This window comes from Natator depressus, chromosome 1 (assembly GCF_965152275.1).
Source record: "Natator depressus isolate rNatDep1 chromosome 1, rNatDep2.hap1, whole genome shotgun sequence".
In the NCBI taxonomy this organism is placed as follows: Eukaryota; Metazoa; Chordata; order Testudines; family Cheloniidae; genus Natator; species Natator depressus.
Genome location: NC_134234.1, coordinates 255,256,485 through 255,283,869, shown reverse-complemented (window position 1 = coordinate 255,283,869; position 27,385 = coordinate 255,256,485). Strand labels below are relative to the sequence as shown.

General features: G+C 47.7%; 2 protein-coding genes across 5 annotated transcripts; both read left to right on the top strand.

Annotated features, from left to right (window-relative positions):
* Positions 1 to 483: 483 nt before the first annotated feature.
* Positions 484 to 26,965, top strand: KCNJ4 (potassium inwardly rectifying channel subfamily J member 4). 4 transcript variants are annotated; one of them, XM_074950177.1, is made up of 4 exons: positions 923 to 1,354; positions 2,152 to 2,370; positions 22,288 to 22,473; positions 25,047 to 26,965. In XM_074950177.1, exons 3-4 carry the CDS (start codon positions 22,436 to 22,438, stop codon positions 26,374 to 26,376), a joined length of 1,368 nt encoding a protein of 455 aa, XP_074806278.1. In that variant the 5' UTR covers positions 923 to 1,354; positions 2,152 to 2,370; positions 22,288 to 22,435; the 3' UTR covers positions 26,377 to 26,965. The 4 variants fall into 4 exon arrangements, with proteins under 4 accessions (XP_074806270.1, XP_074806278.1, XP_074806259.1 ...); XM_074950158.1 differs by having other exon boundaries at positions 25,041 to 26,964; XM_074950169.1 differs by lacking the exons at positions 923 to 1,354; positions 2,152 to 2,370 and adding an exon at positions 484 to 588 and having other exon boundaries at positions 25,041 to 26,964.
* On the top strand, positions 18,338 to 19,492 carry LOC141985975 (endosome-associated-trafficking regulator 1-like). The gene has a single exon (XM_074950148.1). It carries the CDS (start codon positions 18,338 to 18,340, stop codon positions 19,490 to 19,492), a length of 1,155 nt encoding a protein of 384 aa, XP_074806249.1.
* Positions 26,966 to 27,385: the final 420 nt, after the last annotated feature.

Here is a 27,385-nt window from a genome sequence, read left to right as displayed (position 1 = left end):
AGGGTTTAGGAACCTCTGGCTGAGGAAATCCAATGAGACCATAACCTCCCAATGACTGGCCCTGAAGCCCAACGGTTAGGTGCCTAAGGGATACTGAGTAGCTAAAGGGAGAGCCCTGTTACCTGTACCTTGTTCTCATACGAAAATGAGGGACACCGCCTGTGCTTTCCTCTGATACAAAGCCCCTGTGCCTGCTAGAGGAGCAGCCCTGTGAAAAATAGCTGAAACATTTCCAGGAGGTGAGACCCAGAGAATGTTTTCCTGGCTGAATCTCTCAGCAGGTGAAGGTCACAGCAGGCCCTGAACTAACTCCACAGGGATCCTCAGAAGGCCCCTGGAGGCCCCTGCAAGGACATTCTTTGTAAATCTATAGTAGGATCACCCAGTACTGGGAACTGCTTCAAATCCAATGACAAGCAAAAACAGTGATGACACACGGCACCTTTGGAGAAAGTTCTGGAAGAGTGCGATAGCTGGTGAATTAGAGGGAGATCTCTGTACCTCCCTGGATTAGATGCTGGGTGCAGCATCTGGGAAGAAGGGGAAAAAAGGACCTGGATTTCTGTGCCTTCTGGTACAGACTGAGTGGTAAGCCTCTACAGGCCACTGTGCTCCATGCAAACATGCCTGGGGCATCTGAGTGCCAGCTGCATGTGTTCCCATTCCTGTTTCCATTGCTTTTGGTTGCACTCTCATCTCTCCCCATCTCTGCATCTGCAGTGTGTATCCATGGCTCTGAGATCACATGTGAGGATGGGCTAAAGTAGCGGAAAGCTGTTGGATTCTACCAGAGAGTTACTGACTTCTTAGCTACAGACTGCATAGCAATCTAAGAGAGAATGAGAGGGAGGAAGGAGAGAGGAAAAAATAGAATGGAGAAAAAGAGCGACTGGAGAGATTGTAAAATAGAGACAAACTGAGGGGGGTGGGAGTGGGGGGTGGGGAAAGTGACAACCAGAACAAAAAAGAGAAAGAGGGTGATAAACAGACAGAAGGGAGAAACCGGTTCAAGAACTCATCGATAAGCTGCAGACAAATAAAGCTTATGAAGGATGGAAATTCCTCAAAACAAAAAATGCTAAAAAGGGGGAGATACAAAGTGCAGGAAAGAGAAGGAGATAGAAACAAATGAGGGAAAGTTAGAGCATGCTAGAGGAAATTCTTAGGAGGAAGAACTAGCTACTTGAAAAATAGTGAGGAGACAGAAAAAGAGACTAAAAGGAGAGACATCCCCAGATTCCTTAAATCCAGGCTCGGTGACAGATTTCATGGTGGGATGAAGAAATCTCCCTCTTTTCCCTTTCCCTGACTTTTGGCTCTCCAGGACTCAAACAGGGAATAACACAGGACCTGGGTAAGAAATTATTATGGTTATTAGCCTCATTATAATTTTCCAGGATTTTTGCTATGCTAATAATGCATAATTTCATATGAATTATCGATGCAAATATATAATTATAAGTATGTGTGTGTGTATATACACGTATTTATGTCTGCGTGTGTGTGTGAGGGGGTTGTGTGTGCATATATAAATATATATAATAAACTGTGTGTGCATATATAAAGTGTAAGAGTGAGTGTGTGTGTGTGTATAGTTAGATAGACAGATAGATATACACACACACAAACACACATATATAGTTAAAGCTCCATAACTTTCCCTCCTTTTTTGACCTGGAATGTCAACTTTGGTTACATTTATGTGACTTTTTATTGTTAGCCGCAAATAATTTTTTGACTGCTCCCCTTTACAAGTTGTTTTTTGTTTTCTCTGTGTCTCTCACCCCCAATTGCTGGCACCCTCCACTTCTTCTGTGTGCCTTTCCAATCCATTTCCCTAATCAAGTCTAGAGATGAGGAGCTGGATTCCTTGAGGATGTGCTCAAAAACTCAGGCACTTCAGGGCACATGCCGGTTCTCTCTCTGTGAAGCTTGTCAGAATCGATAATCAATACCCCACACCCCTCTGTCCAACCTCTTCTAGGTCACTGATTGTCTGTGTTGCTGATCTAATTGGCAGAAATGAAGCCCAAATAAGCAGTCTAAAGAGGCTTCAAACTCTTGAGTTTCTTTGAAGCTGAGGAAGCAGCCAGCAAAATGCCAGGGAAAGTCTCTGCTCCATCTAATCTCTCCCTCTCCCTGTGTTTCTAGTGCATCCATCACTACAGTGCGTTGTGTTGTCAGAGCGTGTGGGTGAACCTGGCATGTCTCATGTGAACTCCTGCTGCCACCCCCCACCGTGGAGGTCCCTCCTGTACACATTGGACACTGCATCCTCATTAGTGGGCAAATTTCAGAGGGGCTCCCTCTGCTAGGAAGCTGACGTATTCCATCGCCAGAGTCCATCCATTCCCACATCACTTGATGGAGGTAGGAGGTGACAGCCATGGCTTGATGTCCCAGTTAGATTATTCCATTGTAACATACCCAGGAAGCACTGGTAATGAATGACCCAAATGGCTAGTAGGAAAGACATCTAAGGGCTGGTCTATGCACAGCTTTTGTGCTGTGGTATCTGTTGAGAAACTGATGTAATTAGATCAGTGCGACCCCCATCCCCACCATGGGCACAATTATTCTGGTATAAAATTGCTTACGCTGGTATAGCTTATTCCTGGAAATTTACCAAAGCAAGCGACAGTGGTATAAGGTACCTTTATACTGGTGCAGCTGTATCCGCATTAGGGGTTATACTGACTGATCAGATATAGCAGCACAAAAACTGCATCGCCGACCTTATAGAGCCAATCCCATTCGCTTTACTCAGCTGAACAGCCCCATTGACTTCAGTGAGGAGATAGTGACGTCAGTGTGCAAGGAGAGCGGGGTTTGGCCCAAAATGTATTTGAATGGGTGACATATGGCAAACAAAGCCATCCCCTTCCAATCCATGGGGCACAGTGCTAACATGGGTGCTAAAATGGACAGGGGCCCTTTGAAGTGCCCTGGCCTTGCTGGGAGGATGGAAAGAGAATAGTTTCCCTTCAGGATCTGCTCTTCACCTGCTGTGTTCTGAGGTGTAAAGCAGATGGGACTGGATATAGGAATTAACCTTTGGGGTTTTCTCTTGAAATCCCATTGAGTAATTTTTTTTCATTTGATCAAAAATGGAATGTGCTCTCACCCTCTCAAATGGGCAACGATCCATGGAAGGAGGCTGGAATCCCCGTCACTGGAGGTTTTTTTCAGACCACCCTGGACAAACACCTGTCCGGGATGCTCTACGTTTACTTGGTCCTGTCTCAGCGCAGGGAGCTGGACTTGATGACCTCTCAAGGTCCCTTCCAGCCTTACCTCTCTATGATTCTATGGATGTCAAAACTGGTGTTCCGTGTGGTCAGGTGAGGGAGAGAACCAGGGCCAGCGGCTGAAAGGGCCCAGAGGCCAGCGGCAGTGACAGTCAACTTGTTTCTTCCTTGTGTACATATATTCTCCCCATGGCTTCCAAGGGTGGAGGGGAGAATGGTTAGATTTACCTATCTATGTCCATGCACGTGTACAGTGTCATTATATTGCAGATTCTCGGGGCTGTGTGGTCTCGAGGCTCCTGACTTTGGAAGAAAGCTTCTTGGGACACCATGCTCTGAGAGGGATGGGCTCTGATTTCCTCTTGTTTGAAGTCTGTGTGTGGTTATTGGGGGGAGGCTCTATTCTCACTGCATCATTACCCAAGTGAGGGCCTTGCTGTCTGCCCTTCCCCTCCTCAAAGCCCATTTGGGCCCCTGCACTTTTTGTGCACAAGGGACAGAGTTGATGTGCGTCAAGCCTATTTGGTGCAAACTGAGTGCAAACATGTTTGCTTGTCTAAATGTAAGCCTTGCCTAGACGCTGCCAGTCCTTGCCCAGCAAAGTGTGCCAAGTTATTGTGCACCAGCCTGATTGTGAGCAGAAGCGAGCAATGCCTGGGTGCAAGTAAGGTTAAGCAATGAATATTGGCCTCTGTGCTGTATGAAGCCTGCACACCATCTGTCTCCTTTGCAAGGGGGCAGAGCGAAAACGGGGCGGTTTTGGTGTGCTGCAGGGGCGTGACTGACGAGACCTGAACATAGTCCTCATCATGCTAATGGAGCTCTTAGCTCTCTGCTCCCCTTAGGTTTTTCTGCTGAGGAGATCCCTGTTGGGAGCAAGCTCAGGATGGAGAGATGGGAGATCTCAGCTAAGCTCCTGTTCTCCCCACCCTACTCACACAGGAACCTCCATTCCTCAGGTTCCTGTCTAAAATGCTGCGTAGATCCATCTGGGTAGGCCCTGGTGCCGGACAAAGAAAGCAACGTCCCCATTCTTGTACATATATTATTTGCATTACTATAGCTCCCAGCAGGGCTAATTATGAATCAGGGCTCCATGGTGCTAGGGGCTATACAAACACAGAAATCAAAATCCATTTGGTTTCCCTGTTTTATGAGGCCTTGTCCACCCTGCCCATGTGGGAGCTAGAAGGATTGGCTGCATTGTGAGGGAACTATGTGATAACATGGAGTAAGTGATAGGGGGTTCTGCCCCCTTGAGATCCAGTGGAATATGGGGCTCCAGGTTTTAATAAATGTTTCCTAAATAGGGGGTTCCTTAATACTGAGTTTGGCTGTCACAGAAGGAATTGAAATGTGCCCCGCTGTTGATTTAGTAAGTGGAAATGGCGCCCCCACAAGGGATGAGTGATCGAAACATGCAGCCTACTGCATGTAGCTGTTGACAATAATAATTGTACAGGGGACACACATTCTTTAAAGAGAGGGCTGTTCTGGTGGGGATAGGAGGGGAAGAGGAAGGCGAGAGAACGGGAGGAAATAGAGAGGAAGGAGACAGAGGGAGGAGAAGGGGTTGAACTGGAAAGGAGGAGCTCTATTTCCTTCTCCTCTCTCTTTGTCCCTCCTCTCCTCTCCTCTCCTCTCCTTTTTGGAGGCCAAAACTGACTGGTGTGATCAGTTGTTTCAATTCTGAGACTAGCAGAGGCAGCAAACCCTACCCCTTACAGCATCGTCATGTAATTTGCAAGGAAAACTGACTTTTTTCAAATCAAAACTATCTTCTGTAAAATGTGTGAGGTGCTCAGGAAAACAAGAGGCTACTGCACAGTGCAAACCCCTTGCACCACACTTTGCCAATGCACCTCTTCCTCCCCACCCTGCCCTAGAGCTCTGTGAGTGCTCCTCAGCTTTGCCTCACAACTCCTGTTTGTTTAAAACAAACAAAAGGAAATATTTTTTCACACAGCGCACAGTCAACCTGTGGAACTCCTTGCCAGAGGATATTGTGAAGGCTAAGACTATAACAGTTCAAAAAATAACTAGATAAAGTTTATGGAGGATAGGTCCATCAATGACTATTAGCCAGGATGGGCAGGGATATTATCCCTAACCTCTGTATGCCAGAAGCTGGGAATGGGCAACAGGGGATGTATCACTTGATTATTACCTGGTCTGTTCATTCCCTCTGAAGCACCTGGTATTGGCCACTGTCAGAAGAAAGGATACTGGTCTAGACGAGCCTTTAGTCTGACCCAGTATGGCCGTTCTTATGTTCTTATTCCAGTCCTGGGGGATCCTTCATGCATCTCTTCCAGGGCCCCAGGTTATTACTCTGCCAATGTACTCCTTATGGATCCACTCCCTTTTGGCTAATAGCTACTGTAAATCATTCTGCAGTTTCACATGGAGAAATTATTCTTCATTTCTCCCCCTATGACTCTGGTGCATGGGGTGACAGGTACAAAGTGTCTGCTGCATTCCATCTCAGAGGCAGTTGCATTTCAGTGGTGAGATCACTTTGAAGGGTACCAGGAATCGGGAGAAGGACATAGCAATTGACACTGTGCTCCCCTGTGACCTACGCTCATGGCACATAGCCTTATGCATACACATTCCAGACTGGTTAATAGGAGTCTGACCTCAGCAAGTTCCAATTCTTCAGTGTTGTGACGTTATTTAGTTGTATTAGTTTAATCGAATGGAGCAGCCTGTGATCAATAGATGGCTGCTTGTGTCTTAGTGATCAATCCCTTATTCATAAATGTGTAGCTTCCCGGCCTCCTGCTAGCACTTATTTTCTATGAAAGGTAAAAATTGAGGGGAAGCAATTTCCCGATTCCTCACAGCCCTGCAAAACTATCTGACAACAGGTTAACAGCATTAGAATATACTGACTGTACATGCTTAAAGATAGTGGAGGGCTCTTTGATTTTGTACATGAAGGCTGAGCAAGATCCTATGGCTGGAAGTTGGAATTAGACAAATTCAAACTGGGAAAAAAGGTGCAGATCTTTCCCGGGAAGGGTAATTAACCAGTGACACAGATTACCAAGGAATGCAGAGGCTTCTCCATCACTTGAAGATGGTAAATCAAGACAGGAGGTCTTTTCAAAAGATATGCTCTAGTACAGAGATTCCCCAACTTTTTTTGCTGAGCACCCATTTGGAGATTTATGTCCCGTCGGCACCACCTCTCTCAGGGGAAGGGGTGTCCTGTATTCACAGCGGGTGACAGGTGGGGGGCAAGAATGCCCGGTACCCATAGGGATGGAGGGAGTATTCACCATGTGGCAGTTGAGGAAGTCTTCCACTCTCTGCAACAGTCAGGTGGTCTCAGCTGCCAGGACCCGTCTCTCTGCCTGTCTTGCTCCCCACCCCAGGTAGGAAGCAAAAGGGGCCATGCTGAAGGGCCGGGGTCAGGAGGGGAGCAGAAGGCTGTACCCATGAGTACTGCTTCCCTGCCAGTGACATCCCCCTGCCAGTGCCCCCGACCCTTCAGCACTGTCCATCCACTTCCCCTGCACTGTCTCTGTCTGACAGAGGCTCTGTGCCAGGGGTTGCGCTGAAAGGCCGCAGTCAGGAGGGGACTCTGTCTGGCAGGGGAAAGCGGACAGGGATCTGTGCTGAAGGGCCAGGGTCTAGGAGAGGTTCTGTCTGGCAGCAGGGTCAGCGCTCCCGAGACGCATCCTTTGGCTTTTGCTCACGCACCCCCACTGGCCTCCCCAGCAGAGGAAGGTAGCTGCCAGTTGGTGGCTGTGGCAGATGGGCATAGAGCCTGTTCCCAGCAGCTGAGACCACCTGTGCTCCCCTCCCCACAGCTGATAACCTTGTCACACCTCCCCAGGGGGGAGTGCCCCACAGTCTGAAAACATCTGCTCTAGTTCAAACGCCAGTTGTTGAATTTGACATAGGAATCATTAGCTGAAATTCTATGGCTTGTGTTATGTGGGAGGTCAGCCAGAGGGTCACAGTGTCCCTGGCCTTGGAATCTGACTGTGTGAAAACACAGAGGGGCAAGGAATCCTGCCACCAAACTAAAAAGTTCAAATGTTTCGAAACCACAATCAGCTCCCCAGCAGTTGTAAATGGGTGATGGGCACCTGCTGAGGAGCTGCCCCTGTGACTCTGCACTGCAGTTTTATTTCTGTGGCAACATGTCCCCTGAAATGTTTCACAGATCAAATAATTCTGGTGTCAACATGAAAAAGGCAACTTCCCCCTCCCCACCCCCTTATAAAAACTGGCCTGTAACCCCCGCACTCCTGACAATGGGATGTAGCACAGAGGCGATGGGCAGCCAACCTCAGAATGTGCAAGCCACTTAATGCGTGCTGTGACATTCCCAATCCTGATGCAAGAGAGGTCATTACTGGTGCAGGGTGGAGTTTAACACAATCAAACGTCCTGTCACTTTCACCTCTTCCCTTTCCCTTCCTGTGCATGGATGTGCCAGCCCACTCTACTTTTCCGTCTCACTTCCACTCTCTTTTCCTGGCTTTCTCTCTATCTACCTTTTTCTCTCTCTTCCACTCCCTTCCAGTTCACAGCCATCGCAAGTGGCCCACGGGCACAGAGGGGATCAAGGGCGAAGGTTTCTTTCTTTGTTTATTCTTTCCCATTGATAGCACAATGAAGAGGCTGCTTTTGAAACTGGGGCTGACAACTGAGTAGTTCAGAGTTTGGTTATGTCCTAGAATCTGATAGGTTTCAGAGTGGTGCCATGTTAGTCTGTATCAGCAAAAAACCCGAGGAGTCCTTGTGGCACCTTAAAGACTAACAAATTTATTTGGGCATAAGCTTTCGTGGGCTAAAACCCACTTCATCGGATGCATGCAGAGGAAAATACAGTAGGAAGATATATATATACAGAGAACAAGAAAAAATGGGTATTGCCATATCAACTGTAACAAGACTAATCAATTAAGGTGGGCCATTATCAGCAGGAGAAAAAAAGCTTTCGTAGTGATAATCAGGATGGTCCATTTCCAACAGTTGACAAGAAGGTGTGAGTAACAGTAGGGGAAAAGTTAGCATGGGGAAATAGTTTTACTTTGCGTAATGACTCATCCACTCCCAGTCTTTATTCAAGCCTCATTTAATGGTGTCCAGTTTGCACATTAATTTCAATCTGCAGTTTCTCTTTGGAGTCTGTTTTTGAAGTTTTTTTGTTGGAGAATTGCGACTTTTAGGTCTGAAATTGAGTGACCAGAGAGATTGAAGTGTTCTCCGACTGGTTTTTGAATGTTATAATTCTTGATGTCTGATTTGTGTCCATTTATTCTTTTACATAGAGACTGTCCAGTTTGGCCAATGTACATGGCAGAGGGGCATTGCTGGCACATGATGGCATATATCACATTGGTAGATGTGCAGGTGAACGAGCCTCTGATAGTGTGGCTGATGTGATTAGGTCCTATGATGGTGTCCTTGGAATAGATATGTGGACAGAGTTGGCAACGGGCTTTTGTCATAAATATAAAGGGAAGGGTAAACCCCTTTAAAATCCCTCCTGGCCAGAGGAAAAATCCTCTCACCTGTAAAAGGTTAAGAAGCTAAAGGTAACCTCGCTGGCACTTTACCAAAATGACCAATGAGGAGACAAGATACTTTCAAAAGCTGGGAGGAGGGAGAGAAACAAAGGGTCTGTGTCTGTCTGTATGCTGCTTTTGCCAGGGACAGAACAGGAATGGAGTCTTAGAACTTTTAGTAAGTAATCTAGCTAGGTATGTGTTAGATTATGATTTCTTTAAATGGCTGAGAAAAGAACGGTGCTGAATAGAATGACTATCCCTGTCTGTGTGTCTTTTTTGTAACTTAAGGTTTTGCCTAGAGGGATTCTCTATGTTTTGAATCTAATTACCCTGTAAGGTATCTACCATCCGGATTTTACAGAGGTGATTCCTTTACTTCTATTAAAAGTCTTCTTGTAAGGAAACTGAATGTTTTTTCATTGTTCTAAGATCCAAGGGTTTGGGTCTGTGGTCACTTATGCAAATTGGTGAGGATTTTTACCAAACCTTCCCCAGGAAGTGTGGTGCAAGGGTTGGGAGGATTTTGGGGGGAAAGACGTGTCCAAACTATGTTTCCCAGTAAACCCAGTTAAAGTTTGGTGGTGGCAGTGGAAATTCCAAGGGCAAAGGGTAAAATTAATTTGTACCTTGGGGAAATTTTAACCTAAGCTGGTAAAAGTAAGCTTAGGAGGTTTTCATGCAGGTCCCCACATCTGTACCCTAGAGTTCAGAGTGGGGGAGGAACCTTGACAGCTTGTTGAAAGAATAGGTTCTTGGGTTAGTGTTTTTGTTGCACATCTGCCAATGTGATACATGCCATCATGTGCCAGCACTGCCCCTCTGCCATGTACATTGGCCAAACCGGATAGTCTCTACGCAAAAGAATAAATGGACACAAATCAGACGTCAAAAATTATAACATTCAAAAACCAGACAGAGAACACTTCAATCTCCCTGGTCACTCAATTTCAGACCTAAAAGTTACAATTCTCCAACAAAAAAACTTCAAAAACAGACTCCAATGAGAAACTGTAGAAGTGGAATTAATTTGCAAACTGGACACCATTAAATGAGGCTTGAATAAAGACTGGGAGTTGATGGGTCATTACACAAAGTAAAAACTATTTCCCCATGCTAATTTTTCCCCTACTGTTACTTACACTTTCTTGTCAACTGTTGGAAATGGGCCATCCTGATTATCACTACAAAAGCTTTTTTTTCTCCTGCTGATAATAGCTCACCTTAATTGATTAGTCTCATTACAGTGTGTATGGCAACACCCATTTTTTCATGTTCTCTGTATATATATATCTTCCTACTGTATTTTCCACTGCATGCATCCGATGAAGTGGGTTTTAGCCCACGAAAGCTTACGCCCAAATAAATTTATAAATTTATAAATTATAAATAAATTAGTCCACAAATACTCCTCGTTTTTTATAGAATCTGATCTTAACCACATTTTAAGAGTTAGTCAAACTTTTTCTTTTCTTTTCTTTTCACTTTTTCTTTTCGGTGTAGTTGTAGCCGTGTTGGTCCCAGGCTATTACAGACACAAGGTGGGTGAGGTAGTCTCTTTGGTTGGACCAACTTCTGTTGGTGAAAGAGACAAGTTGCCCACTTCACATTCAACGGCCTCTTGCAATGTGTGTAAACTCCTTATGCGTAACAATCTGTTCCACCTTGTATTTTGCTGCAACATTCTTGAGTACTCTGAAGAAGAGTTCTCTGTAGATCAAAAGCTTGTCTCTTTCACCAACAGAAGTTAGTCCAACAAAGGATATTACTTCATCCACGTTGTCTTTCTTTCCATCAACAGTCATTGCTTCTTTCTTTCTCTAATCTTAGTTTCCTATCCCCTTGTGTGTTAGACCATCCCCTTTGGAGTAAAGGAGAGTGTTTCTGGAAAAGGCATTCTAAAAATTACACCAAAATAGGAAAGTATAATCTGCCCCCGTTATCTGTGTGAGTTTCCCAAGTGAGCAGCAGCCTGGGGTTGTATTTCCATGAAGATGTGACAGTTAAGGTGAGACAGCATTTGCTTATGTATCCTGAAAGCACCCTCTTTTATGGTTTCTGGAGACCCAACACACATCACATTGCCAGCAAACATAGCAATCAGCTCAAATGTTATGCATAGCACAGAGGTCGTAGGAGGTGATGCTATTGGCACAACTAGGTACAAAGGCAATAAACATGTAGAAAATAGGAATGCAGCCCAGAATCCCAGGAGAGATTATAATAAAACATCACAGTGGAGGTAAATCATAGGTGTACAAACATTGCTACTATGTGCTGTTCCTAACAGGGGTGCATTTACAGTATCACTGCCAGTTTTACTGTGCATGTCTGTTCTTGCTGAGTCTGGAACCGTAGGCTCAGTGATCCCTATGCTGTTGGAAATCCACAGTAGGGTTACATGCAATCTGAATGTCTGCTGCATTCCAGCCCAGAGGTGGCTGCATTTCAGTGGTGGAGCATCAATTTGGAGAGTGGCAGGAAAAGGGACAAGGGCCACTGCACTCTCTCATCCATAGTGAACACACTCAGTTCCATCGGATGGGACATAGCCCACTACATACACATTCTAGACAGAGGTGGTAGTGATCTGCCCTCAGCAAACGCCAACTCTTCCATGCTGTAACATTATTTAGTGATACTAGTTTAGCTGGACTGAGCAGCCTGTCATCATTAGATAGCTGCTTGCTCTAAATCATCAATCCCTTGTTTATAAATGGGCAGTTCTGCAGCCTCCCAGTGACACTGCTTATGATGATTTTTGAAGTGTGGGGCAACTTGGCGGAAGTAACTTTCCCATTTCTTATTGCACTGCAGCATATAGGGGTTACGTTCATATCACATGAACAATGGTACTGCTAGGGCCTGCTTAAAAGTCACTTTTCCTTTGCTGATGTTTTGCGACTAACCCTGTCGTATCCGGCTGTGATCTAGTACCAGTGCTGCAAACCATGACTGCCCAGGATAGGAGGTACCCTTTCTTAGCAGTGTGGAAGAGTGAGATGAATGTCTTTTTTGTAATTACATACCCAATAAACATATTTATTAGTAATTGATGATCAGTGATCAGGGCTCTGTTATGCTAGGTGCTCTATATACACAGAGTGAAAGACAGTTCCTGCCCTCAAAAAGCTTACAATCTAAGTGGACAAGACAGACAAAAAGTGGCCTTAATGAATGTTAAGCTTCAAGAGGCTATTTCTACAGGCCCATGGAATTACTAGGGTCAGCCAGAGAGTAGCCTGTTGGAAGCATCCGAATATATTAAAGATACTGTGCCAGATCCTTCACTAATGTAAATAGGCAGAGCTTCATTTAATTCTGAGCTACACCAGCAGTGGTTCTAGTCCTTAATATACTCTATCAATATCACTGTCCTATCACAAATGTATCTTATTTTCCATTTGTCAGTGGACGATATCCCAGCAATGCTCAGCGTCCCTCAAGAACCAAAGAGCCAGCGGCAATCTTAGATTGTAAACTCTTCAGGACTGTCCCTCAGTCATTCTATGTTTGTACAGCGCCTGGCACAAGGGGGCCCTGGCCTCTCAGCTCTGCCGTAATACAACAATAAATGACAAAAACAATTTCTCTTATGAGTGTGGAGCAGAGAAGATGCAACTTAAAATTCTCTCAAACAGTTTTAACTTAATTCCATTTTTATGCTGCTTTTGGAGGCAAGCGTGTCAAATAAAGGAACTGATCTAGGTAATGACCCCTTTTTAGAAGGCATCATCTACCGTTTTCACCACCAAAATGGGAATTCTGTTTTATGCCTAAAAAAGTGATTGAGCCAACGGCACTACTGAGTCAAATGCTCCTCTTGTTTGCATGGACATTAGCGGATGCAGTGGTGCCGCTGAACAGCATTTGGGTCTGTGCCTCCTCGCTTGTGTTGGGCACACAGCGGAGTACGTCTCTCAGGGCACTCTTCTAGAGAGGACTAGCTGTAACTTGTACCCTTCTAGTCAAGCATGCATTGTGCAATGCATCAGGCCCCGGATGAGAGTTCTGGGCCCTGGGTCTTTCCCGCTTCTCTGTTCCCATAACTCCCTCTCTCTCTTTGCCCTTTGTACTCCTTTCTCCATCTCTTTCTCCCCAGCTACCTCTCTCTCCTGACCCTAGCCTTCCCTGATGTCTTGCTTGCTCTCTCTCTCTCTCCCCCAATTTTGGAAGAAGTTAGCTTTTTAACATTTGCCCCAATACCTGCCTCATACCCTCTCTCAACCATGATGCACAGTGGCATATTCTCTTTCCTCTCAGCAGAGAGACGCAGGGAGCACTAGAGTATGTGTCTAGTTGTTTCAGAGTGATCTTTGCATGACCCATGCAAATGGTGCCTCAGTTGACATGGGTTGTGTGTGTTGGGGTGGGAGGGAGCTGGCAGAAGCCAGAGGTGGCTGAGAATGCTTAACCTTTTTGCATCTTTCCCTCTGACTTTGTCATCCAGGGGATCTTTGTGTACGTCCCTTTCTAGCTGTGTTTTCTTCCTCTCCCTCCCTCAGCATGTGGGCTGATCGCTGCTCAAACTTTTAATTCAGATGGTAATTGGAATAATAATACGGGCAGAGCCCTTCTGGCTCTGTTGCTGCAGCTGGCTTCAGGGAGCTATGAATAGCTCTGAGTCACACGCACGGAGCTGGTTTCACATCAGATCATTTTGTTTTGTTTTCATATTCCCCATCCCCATCCCCGGGACTTCAAAGAAAAAAAGTTCCCCCCTCACACTACCCCGCAATATAACTCAGGCAAAAGTATGTCAATAAAATCTCTATTTGGGTGCCAGAGAATGGGATGCCTAAAGAAATCAGTTGATTAATGAGGGTTTGGGGGGCGGATGGGGATTGCAGGCATCTATTTATACTGATGGAAAGAAAAGGCATACGTGCATGTGTAAAAATAGTGCACAGTTGATTGCAGCTTCCTCCGCTTACCTTCCACCTGTCACTTTTCTTCTTGGATTGTAAGATGTTTGGGGTAGGGAGTGTCTTTGATTGTGTTTGTACAGCACCTAGCACAATGGGATCTCTGTGTGCGACTGTGATACATAAGAACAACATAATGTAAAAATAGCCATACCGGGTCAGACCAGTGATCCATCTAAGCGAGTATTCTATCTTCTAACAATGGCCAATGCCAGATGCTTCATAGGGAATGAACAGAACAGGGCAATTATCAAGTGGTCCATCCCCTGTCATCCAGTCCCAGGTTCTGGCAGTCAGAGGCCTAGGGATGCCCAGAGCACAAGGCTGCATCCCTGCCCATCTTGGCTAATAGCCATTGATGGACCAATCCTCCATGAACTTATCTAATTCTTTTTTGAACCCCATTATAGTTTTGGCCTTCACAGCAGCCCCTGGCAATTAGTTCCACAGGTTGACAGTGTGAAAAAGTACTTCCTTTTGTTTCTTTTAAACCTGCTGCCTATTAATTTCATTGGGTGACCTCCTGGTTCTCCTGTTATGTGAAGAGATAAATAACACTTCCTTAGTCACTTTCTCCACACCCTTCATGATTTTATAGACCGCTATCATATCTTCACTTAGTCGTCTCTTTTCTAAGTTGAACAGTCCCAGTCTTTTTTAATCTCTCCACACCTGGAAGCTGTTCCATACCCCTAATCATTTTTATTGCCCTTCTTTGTACCTTTTCCATTTCTAATCTATCTTTTTTGAGATGGGGCAACCAGAACTGCCTGCAGTATTCAAGTTGGGGGTGTACCATGGATTTATAAAGTGGCGTTATGATACAGACGCTCCCCGACTTACGCAATTGTTCCGTTCCGGAACGCTTTGCGTAACTCGAATTTTGCGTAAGTCGGAAACGTATACCCGACCATTAAGCAAAAAAAAACCCCCAAAAAACCAAACTCCTATTTCTAGCTTATGGAACTTTTTCCATAAATGCGGATTTGCATACGTCAGGTCTTGCGTAACCCAGGGAACGTCTGTATTTACAATCTTATTTTTATCCCTTTCCTAATGGTTCCTAACATTCTGTTAGCTATTTTGACTGACGCTGCACATTGGGTGGATGTTTTCAGAGAACTCTCCACAATGATTCCAAGATCTCTTTCTTGAGTGGTAACAGCTAATTTAGACCCCATCATTTTGTATGGATAGTTGGGATTATGTTTTCCAGTGTACATTACTTTGCATTGATCAACATTGAATTTCATATGCCAGTTTGTTGCCCAGTCACCCAGTTTTGTGTGAGACCCCTTTGTAACTCTTTGCAGTCTGCTTGGGACTTAACTATGTTGAGGAATTTTGTATCATCAGCAAAATTTGCCACCTCACTGTTTACCTCTTTTCCGAGATCATTTATGGATCAAATAATAAATAATATTAAGGGATCTGAGTTCTATGTGCAGTTCCAAAGTTCTATGCCCGCTGTTTCTGTGACGGTCGAAAGAACCATAGATCTTTTCCACATGATCAAATTCTATATCCGTAATTCACCTGCTGTGCAGCTCCAGCAGTGGTAGCAATGGCAGGAGTACTATGGAATGCAGGGCTCAGAGTAGAGTTAGACAACACAGTGGTGAAAATGTCTGTGCCGTGTACACACTTGTGCTGTCACCATTGCAGTCACTGATGGAGGTGCACCAGTGGTGAATTATAGCTATGAAGTTTCCTTGTGCAGGCATAGCCAAAGTGCACAGCAAAATGGCAACCAGGAAATCCTTGGTGGCCACAGATTTGTTACAACATTATTGGAATCACCAAATACAAGGCCTAGGAGGGAGAGGATTAACTTGAAGAGCTGCAGGGGGGGGGCGTGTTTCAGGCTGCTGATGAAATCAGGGCTAGAGAGGGTGGCTTAGTGGTTTAAGTGTTATCCACACTAGGAGAGTGGGGTCTTTGTCCCCCTCTGATGGATGGCACATGTGAGAGGTTAGTTGGTCAGCTAAATCCGGGGAGTCAGTCCTATAGCTCACATGGTAGCAGATCATGCTTTTAGGTGCTGAAGGCCTAGGGCTCATACCCGGCTGAGGTAACATTGCTCTTGTAACCCATACCTATAGGGAAGGTTACAAGAGCAATGCCCAATGTGGAGCTTGAACTTCTATAGCCCTCAAAGGCTTAAGATGAGCAGCCCCAAGCAGCAAAGTCTGTAATCCCCACTAGCAGAGAGGAGATTGCTGTCTTTCTCAGAGGCATCAGGTATGAATCTCCTAGATTTTCCTCCATAACCATTGGTTTGAATCCTATCAGGCTAGAGTCAGCCCTTCATCTTTCTGAGGTAAATAAACTCTGTGTGGGTGGGTGTGTATGGATAGATGGGGGGAGGCGAGGCAGTGTTTTAGATGAGACCTTCCTGTTTCCTCTCCATGAGCAGTAAACCCCTTGGCACTTTTTGCATGAGTAGACTTCAGTGTCTGTGCCTGCAGGCAGTATGCCCTCTCCTTCACTGTGGTGCAGCGCACTGCACGCCAGCTGGCTACCACCCTCCTACACCAGAGATGACTGCGGTTCGGTGGTTCTGCCGAGCTATAAAGCCTTTAGAGATTAAATGTACTATATTTTTGTCCCCGGGGAACCATTTGGCTCTTTCTTCTGCTACTGTAATACCATTAAAAATAAATCGTAGATCTGATAATGCCCATGAGATTCAGATTAAAGTGGATCACATGGTGCTTTCTGAAGACAAGACAGAGATCTCTGAGGTGGCCCTGACATAGAGAAGCTGGTCATTGACCAGGGGGTAGTGTCATGGCAGACTCTGAAGCAGCACCTGCAACAAGGCACTGAGCAACAGCTGCCTCCCATCCCTGGACTAGTCGCTGGTATGTTTTTCTCTTCCAGGTTATGATAGATGTTGGGGGGGCATATCCAGATGGAAACAGCTAACAAGTTTATTTCTGTCTTGCTCCTGATTTGGGTAGCTCCGGGTTTTGTGATTCTACGGCTTCCCTTTGCCAGTCAGGGGAGTGCTGATTCAGACTGCCACACCACCTCTCTGGGCCTATCCTGGCCAGCCTCTCAGTGGGTCATGCAGTCACATAGCACTCTGGCAATCCACTCGGTCTCCTCTCTGGTCCTCTGGGCTGGCCCAAGACACAGTCCCTGCCCCCTCAGAGGAAGGAGCATCATAAATGCATTTAGACAAGTTGTCCCAGTAAACCAATGAAATCCTATCACCGGGCAATGACACACCCGGTGTGTTAAGCCTAGGATGCATGTAGGGTTTTCAACAATCCCGTATTACAAGGGATGTCCCTTATTTAAATAGATAATTGCCTGTCCTGTACTTAATTTCCATACAACAAGATCAGGAGTTGCTGGGTGCTACAAAAGCAGCAAGGAATATGCCTGGCGAATGTAGGTGAGGACTGCGTATTTATTATTAATAATGATGATAATAATTAATATTGGGAGGTGGAGGGGGGGTGCTAAGAAAACAGTCCCTTATTTTTTAAATAAATGTTGGCAACCTTAGACACGGGTGATTGAGCTATCCACACACATTGAGGGTTTCTGGTGACATCCTGTAATCCTGAGAACAAAGCTCAGCTCACCTGATCCTTGGGAGAGATAAATTGAGTCAATCACAGTTTCCCGGGATTGTGGTTGTTTGTAACAGAAGGTCTTCATCACCAGATTTTGACACAATGCATGTTTTTATTAAAATCGGATCCAAATTCTTCTCCTGGCCCTGATCCTCATGAACCTCCCTCCCCACCATTGTGGCCTTATTCCTTTACCATGAACATCCTCACCTAATGCCTTACAACCCTGGCATGAATCCTACTGGTCCAAATCCCCATGCTATGTAGCCTTTAGTGACCTTATCTTCCTGCCATGAGATCCTTCTGCAATGATCCCCTGGCTAACCCTTAGTCTTGCCAATAGCCCATTGGCCATGATCCCCTCTGCCTTAAGGCTCCTCCTTTGAATTCCCCCTCCCCGTTACTCTGTTCCCTCTGCCCTGATCCCAAAACAGGAGATGGATCATTTGATGATTACATGTTCTGTTCATTCCCTCTGAGGCACCTGGCACTGGCCACTGCCAGAAGACAGGATACTGGGCTAGATGGACCTTTGGTCTGACCCAGTATGGCCATTCTTATGATTTCAGATTGCTTTGTATAAACTCATTTGCATGTCAAGGCTATTAATGAACAACCCCATGGCTGTGAGGCCCAGAGTATGGGACTGGGATATCAGAACTGACCTGGCCTATCCTACGCTTGACAGTTATTTGTATAGTTCAGTCTCATTGGCTGAAATGCTGTGAACATTGATCTGGCTGTTTCTCTTTCCCCTGGCTGCGAAGTCACAACATGAAATGCAGTTGTCTGATGACATCACAAACCTAGGTGACTTCTGCTCCCTCCATTATTAAAGCTACAGACACATGCACACCCAGAGATGATTTAAGTACAGATACTTCTGTAACTCACTGTCACACTTTGAATGGTGCCTAGGCTAAGACAGCTGCTACAGAGGATGGCACAACAGTGGACGGCTCAGACAGCCCTGTCACAGAAGAGATGTGACCTGTGCTGGAGCTAATTTGCAGACTGCTACTTCTGTTGGAGTCTACAGCACTTCAAAAATGCCACGGCCGCTTTTCCCCTCAGGAACATTGGAGAGGGCCTGTCCACAGTCCCAAGGCCTAGCTAATGAGGAGGAGGAGGAACCCATATGCTGTTACCCGCATCACCCGCCACCTCCTCCGGACCATACTAAGAGCCTCATCAGCCCAGGGGACAATCATCTGGAAGATCCAGAGGGAGCCATTCCATTTTCCTTAAAGGGATTTGTAAAAACGAAAACTCGTGGCACAGCGAAAGAAGAAGAGTCGAAAAATAGAATGTTTGCAAAGAAATTGGCCAGACACAATCTAGGCCTTGAAGATGACTCCTTATCTCCAGAAGCACTGGGCTTGAGCTTGGAATTTCAGGAACCATTTTACAAAGACCTGGAGATGTGTGATACCTTATCAGATGATGAGGATGATGACTGGGGTGGGAGCTATCATCACCCTGCCCTTGAAAAAGCCCGTAAGTCCAGGTTTGCCAGCATGTCACCTTGTAGCCCGCATGATTCTTTATATCACAACACAGCTAGACAGTTGGGAATTGAGACATTTGCTCCCTGCCTCCATCCCAGCAACTTGTATGTTTCCTGCACAGCTCATGACAAGGCACCTGAAAGTTGTGCTCTTCATGAAGAATCCATAGGAGACAGGGAGTATCCATCTCTGCAGCTGAGCTATGAAGAACTCAGAGAGGAGAATTCCATGCTCAGGAGGAAGATCAAAAGTATCCAGAGTTTCTCAGAAAGTCAGACACGCATGGTGAGAAACCTGGAGAGAAGACTGAGAGCCAGTGTGGTCAAAGAGGAGAAAGAGGCTCAGGGTTTAGAATCCATTGTCCATCAGGCAGAACGGAATCTGCAGGGGATGACCCAACGGGCCCTGAAGGCAGAAAGTAAGGCTGCAAAGCTGAAGCAGGAGATGTCCCTTCTCCAGGTGGAGCTGGAGAGCTTCAAGGCAGAGAATGACGTGCTGCGTGCAGGCCAGTCTGCCAGCCTGGGGGCAGTGCAACAAAATGTAGACGTTGCCTTGCAGAATCTCTGCCAGGTTATAGCCAATGCACACTTGTCAATCAAACAGCTGGTCTCAGGAACGGAAATGCTGCATTTTGTGGCTGACCTCCTGAAATCCATAGACAAGATTTCTGAAGTCAAAAAGGAAGATGATGGATGAAACAGCACTTAGGGGGCTCCCACCTGTGAGTGTATAGACTGAGATCACATTGTTCCCAGACTGCAATCAGAAATGCAATGTTTGCTTTCACATGCTGAAATGTTGCGTGTCTTCAAATAGGTGGCCTTTATCCTTCCCAGAAGTACTTTTATTGTAATTAAATATGAATTTCATGTACTAATGGAGTGTTAGCCCCCGGTGTTCTGTTTCAGTAGTGCAGTGCCACAGGCTGGGAGAACCAGCTCTTTGTCCTGTCCTCGACAGAGGTCCCGTGTCGAGGTATTTTACAGGCTTTGGGCTACAAGCCAGAGCCCACATTGGGAAGGGGGTGGCACAGAGGCTCGGTACCAGCAGGAGGCCCTGCAGATGCACTGGCTGACTCAACCAGAGTTCTTTCACGGGAGCTGGGGCAGAGCACACCAGAGGGGGCTGTGTTATCCTTTATCAGATAGCAATCTACACTCCCACCTGGCTTATTTGTGCTGGCTGGCACAGAAGGTGGCTGGGCCTCAGCTCTGTGCACATCTCACCTGTCCCTCTCCCCCTGCCCCCGTTGGTGGCTTGGGGAATGGAAGGAACCAGAGTTCTGGGCATGTTTGCATAGGGTTACAACGAAGGGAAAGCTCCTTATACCTTCTTAGCACTTACCTTGAACTCAGGGTCAATCACAGTCTGTCCCCTTTAGATGCAGAGGGTTCCTCTCCCTGGAACCTTTACATCCATGCATGGAGAAGGATGAGAGAGACTTGCTCAGTAACCTTTATGAAGTTGTTAAATATCCAAGTGTGATCTGAGACAATGTCCCTTTCTTCACACTACTAGTTCCAGTGCGCCCTAACTGTGTGTGAAAATGCTTTGATTTCCATGTCCTTGTCCCATGGCAGAAAGGGAAAGTGCTGAGATTTAGCCATCATGGTAGCTGTACTATCTCAAGAAGGGGATGTTCCTCCTCCCACTGCTAGACCTGCGTGTGTTGATGTGGCAACCCTAACTCTGAATCTCCTACCTATTGCAGTTTGCTAAAGAATATACAGCACAGGCAGTCTTGTCCTTGCTCTGGTGGGACCATCTCCAGGGATGAGGGGGGATAGTCTCCATCACCCCTTAGCCTTTCTGTTGGGCTTAGATTATCAACCACAATTCTGCTGCAATATATGCAACTGCACAATTGCATTTTACACTGAGGGCCTCATCTATTTTACTAGAATTTTCTCAACAGCCTTTAATGCTCTTGGCCACCAAGGAAGGGTGGCAAGGCTCCAGCCCCTGATGGAGCTGGGTGGGGTGGCTCTCAAGTGGCTGTGTTTATTTCTGCCCAGGTAGGCTAAGAGGGTAATTATGGACAATTATTTGTCTTCACCTTGAGCCCAGCCAGTAGAGTACCCAAGGTTCTATCATGTCTTCACTGCTGTTCACTCATGATTCCATTCTGTCCATGCTCCTCTTCAAGTGGCCATGTATGGATGGTCTCAGATACCAAAGTGCCTGAGCAACACTTTTATCTGGCTGTGAGGCAGCTGGTTGAAACTCAGCCCAGCCAAGCCAGAGGTAGGAGAAAGTGTTTTGAGGAGCTGGCTTGTGGTTTGTCCATGTTCATTATTCAGGGAGTGTGTCCACCACTAGTTAGCCAGAAGCAGAACCTGGGGATCACCCTTAGCAGCGTGGAACTCCATTTTGCACCAGTGATCAGAAGCGGCTATTACTGTCCCTGGCTTAGAAACCCAGATGTTTCACTTAGACTTGGACCGTGACCAAATCATCCACCATGCCTTTCTCACATCCAGGCTAGTCCACTGTAATGTGTTCCTAATCGCGCTTTCCTTGAATTTGCCCTGGAAAAATGGCTGCTTACTTGCTCCTGATGATGGGAGTGAGGGAGTGGGCTGCTTATGCCTGCATTCTGCAATGGCTGCCAGGAACCCAAAGAGTACAGTGCAGGATTAGCACTGGTCCACAAAGCCCTTCCTCATCTAAGAGTCATCACCCCTTGCAGTATGTCACTGCAGCTCCAGTCAGCCAGGACAAGTTGATTCTTGGTCCTTCGGGTTCATGGTTCTTTGGTTTAATCAAGACCAGGCCAGGGGCATGGCTTTCTCAGTCCACTGAACCCTCTGCAGCTGGTTATCTAGCAGAGTCCTTCCTTGGCTGCTTTGGGGGCATGTTGTAAGGCCTGTTTATTACTGCAGCCTTGTCCCTATCTCTGGATACTTCCTGTGTATCACTTTGCTTTTTTGTATCCGTTAACCACTTTCCTTCTCTGTCTTTGGGGTGTGTTCACTGGGAAGCGTTCCCTCTTGCCTGGGGTGGTGGGGGTGGTTTGCCTGAAGGCTTCTGAGCTCCTTTAGCCCTTGTTTTTGGTGTATTCTGACCATCTGATCTCTAATCCCCATGTAAGCTTTTATGTTACTGTAGTGCATAATGCTAGGTGCCTTAGAAAAGTGCTAAATCATGGGTTCTTGACCTGGGAGTTATGACTGACCTGCCCTTCCCATATTGCTACCTGGGAGGGGAGACTGGGTTAGGTACACGGGAGCCTTGGGGGCTGTGGTATGGCAAAGGGGGCTGCAGTATGGTGATTGCTGGGAACGGCTGTACTGTCTGTATAAATCAGTTCTTTATACCTGTTTTTACAACTAGTGGATTGAGACCAAGTCTTGGCGAGATAGAGCAACATTATGAGGCCTCTCCTGAGTGATCACAGAGACCTGGGAACTCCATGCTCTGCTAGCTTGGCCAGGGACTGCTCTTTTTGGTTGTCATGTTGATGGGATTTTCCTTTGTTGTTTGTCTCTAAGGTGTGTGCTCAGCACCAATCACAGGTATGGCTGGAGCCACAGCTCATCAGGGGTGAGTCCCAGCCTCACCCGGTCCCATCTGAGCTCCGCTGTTTGAGACTCGAGACACGTACAACTCCCACTGCATTTCACGATCTGAGATACCCTGATGATAAAGCGAGCCATGGGTAGCGTCCGAGTTAACAGGTGAGTGACCCCTTCTCAAAGGCTGTCGTCATCCCTGGGATTATGGGATTCCTTGCCCAACCCCTTCTCCCCCCAGCGGCATGTGTGTCTCTTTAAATCTATTCCAAACTACACCTCATCACTCCCCACAGTGTCAATGGCTGCCAGGCCACACCTGCTCTGCTTCTCCACTCCAAGTTTATGGCCCTTTTCCCCTGCTCCCACCTTATTAGGAATGTGCCACACATATGTGAGGAGTTACCAGTTCTCAGCCAGATCAGTCCCTTTAGTGGAAAGGGGAAGCAGATGAGGGGAAGGTGACGGGCTGAGGCAGTTGCCCGGCAAGAGGGGAGATGAATTACAGATTTCTGCTTGTAATCATCAGGAAATAAATGCCCACCTTCCATAGACCTCACTTTGCCCTTCCCAAATGAAGGGAAGAGGGTGAATGATTTGGGAGATGATTATTATCACCTTGAAGAGACCCCCATGTTTGACTCATGCGGCATCTCAGGAACAGTTAGAGACGGGGTCAAGGAAGCCATCTTGGAGAACTCCAGATGGTATGCTAACCTAGGGAGATCAATGGAGTACAGAGACGGTCCTTGAAGGAGAGGCACTGAAAGCCAGGATGCCCCCTGTGGGCTCCCTCCTCCTGAAAGTCTATCAACTTAATTCTACCAATGGTCAGAGCATCCACTCTGATTATGGGATCAGGGAACAACTGTGATGTCATAGAGAGCCTTATGTGACCTAACAGTAGCAGCTGTCTTCCTGACAGGGAGCAGGAAAGTGGTTGGGATATTCTGAGGGAGAGGGGAGCGTGAAAGCGGGACAAGCAGCTCTCAGAGAGAGGGAGTTTCTCACAGGGAATCTGCCAGCACTTTGGCTGTTGTTGATCTCTAAATTACACCTTTGGCTCTGGATACAGGATGCTGGGAGCCATGTTCGTTGCTGTGGCAACAGAATTGTCCTGAACTCAGGAAGTGTATAAACATTGTCACAGATGCACAATTAGATCAGTGAGGAGAAGGCAACAGAAAATAGAAACTTCCAACCTTATATAATTCAGGGCCAAAATGTTATAAGATCCCAGGCCCTTGTGCTTAGTCTTCTCTGCTGGCTGCATCTGCACCTCATTGTAAATTAAGACTCTCAGGGCTTTGAGGTATTTTCTCAGAGTTAAGGCAAGTCAAGATTTCAGTGTTGTGAGCTTCCTCACAGTGGAGTTCAGTCAGGACTTGGGTAGAATGAGTTTCCTTGCAGCGATGCTCTGCAAAATGTCCAACCAGGGATCCACCAATCTTTAGAGCCCTGCGTGGATACAAACACGTGTATCCACATCCAAGCTGTGACCCGCACAATGTATCTGCGGATATCCGCAGATTTGCAGGTCTCTACACCGGGGGCCGGGCTGAGGCTCTGAGGTACCGCACCCCCCCTCCACCGGAGCCCAGTCGAGGAGAGCCACGCAGGCAGCTGTGAGGAGCCCGCCTGGAGTTGTGGACCCTCCACCTGCCCTTGGCTGGGCGGGGAGCCTGAGGGGCGGGGACACGGCCGGGAGCTGCTCTTAGGTCCCGTCACCCCCCACATCGCAGGCAGATGGAGGGTCCGCTGCGGCTCCTCACGGCTCCCCAGTTGGGCTCCACGCTGGCCTGGCCTGGGGAGGGGGGTGACCTGGGGAGCTGTCCGAGGAGTGCTTGGGCCCCCAGCCCAGGGCAGGTGGAGGGTCTGCCGCAGCTTCCCGCAGCTCCCTGCCTGGCTCTGACTGTGGCCGGGCTGCTGCTCCGAGCTGGCCGGAGCCAGAGAGCTGTGCTGGCAGCTGGCTCCCTCCACCTGCCCCGGGCGAGGGGCCCAAGCAGCCCCCGGCCTCTGTCCCTGCCCTGCAGGCCTCCCACCCAGGACAGGTGGGGCGACCCAGGCTCCCCACAGCTGCCCGTGTGGCTCTCCCAGACCGGGCTCCAGTGGGGGGACGGGGGGGGCCTCAGAGCCGCAGCCCAGCCACAGTAAGAGCCAGGGGGGTAGCCGCAGAGGACCCTCCACCTGCCCTGGGTGGGGGGCCCGAGCAGCACCCGGTCCCTGCCCCCCAGACCCTGCACTCAGGGCAGGTGGAGGGTCCACACCGCATTCCTCACAGCTGCTCGCCCGGCTCTTACCGTCAGAGCCCTGTGTGGATACATTTGCATCCGCATCCGCACTGCTGTCCATGGACATAAAGCGGATACTTGTGGATTTGCAGGGCTCTACCAATCTTACTGCTGTGTCTTGGTAGAACCAGCTGGGGAATCCAGTGTTGTGAACTTCCTCATGACAGTGCCCTGTCAGGACTCCAACACTTCCTCACAGCAGCATCCTGACAATGCCAAAGAGGACCCAGACAGTGCCAGAGGAGGACTCGTGCTCTTCCTCAGAGCTCTCCCTTGGCAGTGCCCAGCTAGCCACAACTCCAGTTGTTTCCACTTTTTCACAGCAGGACTTTGTCTCTGAGAGCATGAGCTTCCTCCTGGGGAGCCAGTGACCCTGTAAGTGCTCAGGTCCCCCCCCCCACTCTTTTTGTTTATACCTCAGCAGTTTTTTTTCTCTGAAAGGTACAGCATTGTCTCAACTGAAGAGGATGGGCACAAGGTCTCTGCTCTAGGCAACATGAATGGGCACAGCTGGAATGGGAAAGGACATGTCCCCAGGCGGAAACGCCGTAACCGTTTTGTGAAGAAGAATGGCCAGTGCAACGTGTACTTTGCCAACCTGAGCAACAAGTCTCAACGCTACATGGCCGACATCTTCACCACATGTGTGGACACTCGCTGGCGCTACATGTTTATGATCTTCTCAGCAGCCTTCCTGGTCTCCTGGCTCTTCTTCGGCTTCCTCTTCTGGTGCATTGCTTTCTTCCATGGTGATCTGGGTGCCACTGGGGTGGGCGGTGTCCCCAGTACTGCAAAACCCTGCATCATGCATGTCAATGGCTTCCTAGGAGCCTTTCTCTTCTCGGTGGAGACACAGACCACCATTGGGTATGGGTTCCGTTGTGTGACTGAGGAGTGCCCGCTGGCCATCATGGCAGTAGTGGTCCAGTCCATCGTGGGCTGTGTCATCGACTCCTTCATGATCGGCACCATCATGGCCAAGATGGCGCGGCCCAAGAAACGGGCCCAGACCCTCCTTTTCAGCCATCATGCTGTCATCTCTGTGCGCGATGGCAAACTGTGCCTCATGTGGCGAGTGGGAAACTTGCGGAGGAGTCACATTGTGGAGGCTCATGTCCGGGCTCAGCTCATCAAGCCCTACATGACACAGGAAGGTGAGTACCTCCCGCTGGACCAGCGGGACCTCAATGTGGGCTACGACATAGGCCTTGACCGCATATTCCTGGTGTCCCCCATTATCATTGTCCATGAGATTGATGAGGAGAGCCCACTCTACGGAATGGGCAAGGAGGAGCTTGAGATGGAGGACTTTGAGATTGTTGTCATCCTGGAGGGGATGGTGGAGGCCACAGCCATGACCACCCAGGCTCGCAGCTCCTACCTGGCCAGTGAGATCCTCTGGGGCCACCGTTTCGAGCCTGTGGTCTTTGAGGAGAAGAACCGCTACAAAGTGGACTACTCACACTTCCACAAGACCTACGAGGTGGCTGGCACCCCTTGCTGCTCAGCCCGGGAGCTGCAAGAGAGCAAGATCACCATCCTGTCTTCTCCGCCACCTCCTAGTGCCTTCTGTTATGAGAACGAGTTGGCCTTAGTCAGCCAAGACGAAGATGAGGATGAGGATGAGGTGGAAGTGGGGCCCGGGTTAGGAGGAAGCACCAAGAAGGATGGAGGAGTCATCCAGATGACGGAATTTGGGAGTCACTTGGATCTGGAACGGCTACAGGCTACCATCCCCCTGGACACCATCTCCTACCGCAGAGAGTCAGCCATCTGACTCCTCCTGCCTTTCCATTCCACATCTATTGCCCACCATCTCCTTCTCCCTTTCACTCCAGTGCTTAGTTGAAAAATTCCCCAGAGAACCTCCTTTGCCTAGGTCTCAGCCCCTGAGCATGTACAGTGTGAGACATGCTCATGTTTCCAGTGGGCACAACCCACACTGGAACAGACTTCTTGCAACCAGATGGGAGAGCAATATGTGTATTTTGAACTCCCACATTGACAGCTGATGTGAGGGAATGCCCCCCACAAGCCCCACCACTGTTTGGGGCTGGAACCATGGGAAGACAGGCTTGGACCCAAAGCAATCACCTCAGTACAACCGTTGGCCACTAAATGGGTCCAGCTTGTTACCAGAGACGAAGTAGGCTATAAATGCCAACCAAACTGGGAGGACAGGAGAATCTGGGGGTCATGGGGAAAGAGTGAAAAGGATCCGAGAAGTGGGGTGTATTTTGCATGTTTTTTGCTTGTTGTACATGATATTATTGTATATAAAACAGATCAAGAACCAAAATCCATATTCTTCCATTTAAAATCCCAGATCAGGAGTCAAGGACTCAGTAGCCCTCTTGACTCTCTCTCTGGCCCTTGGCATCCTTGACTCTCAGAGGCAGGTTGACTCCACCGACCCATCCCAAGTCTCCCTTGGTTCTTTTTTAAAACTAGTCCTGACTTTTCCCAGAGACGCCCACCAGAGGAGGCAGAGCTCTGTGTGTGCAGAGGGAATGTTAACTGGGGCAGTGTCTGGATGACAGACAAATGACTCGTTCAGGACAGTGGTTCCTCCACAAACTCTTTCCACCTCCTCTATCCTCCTCCCTCTGTGAGCAGCTCTACAACTGAATTTGTAACTATTTATTTTTAAAAAGAAAAGGAGTATTTGTGGCACCTTAGAGACTAACTTCATCGGATGAAGTGAGCTGTAGCTCACGAAAGCTTATGCTCAAATAAATGTGTTAGTCTCTAAGGTGCCACAAGTCCTCCTTTTCTTTTTGCGAATA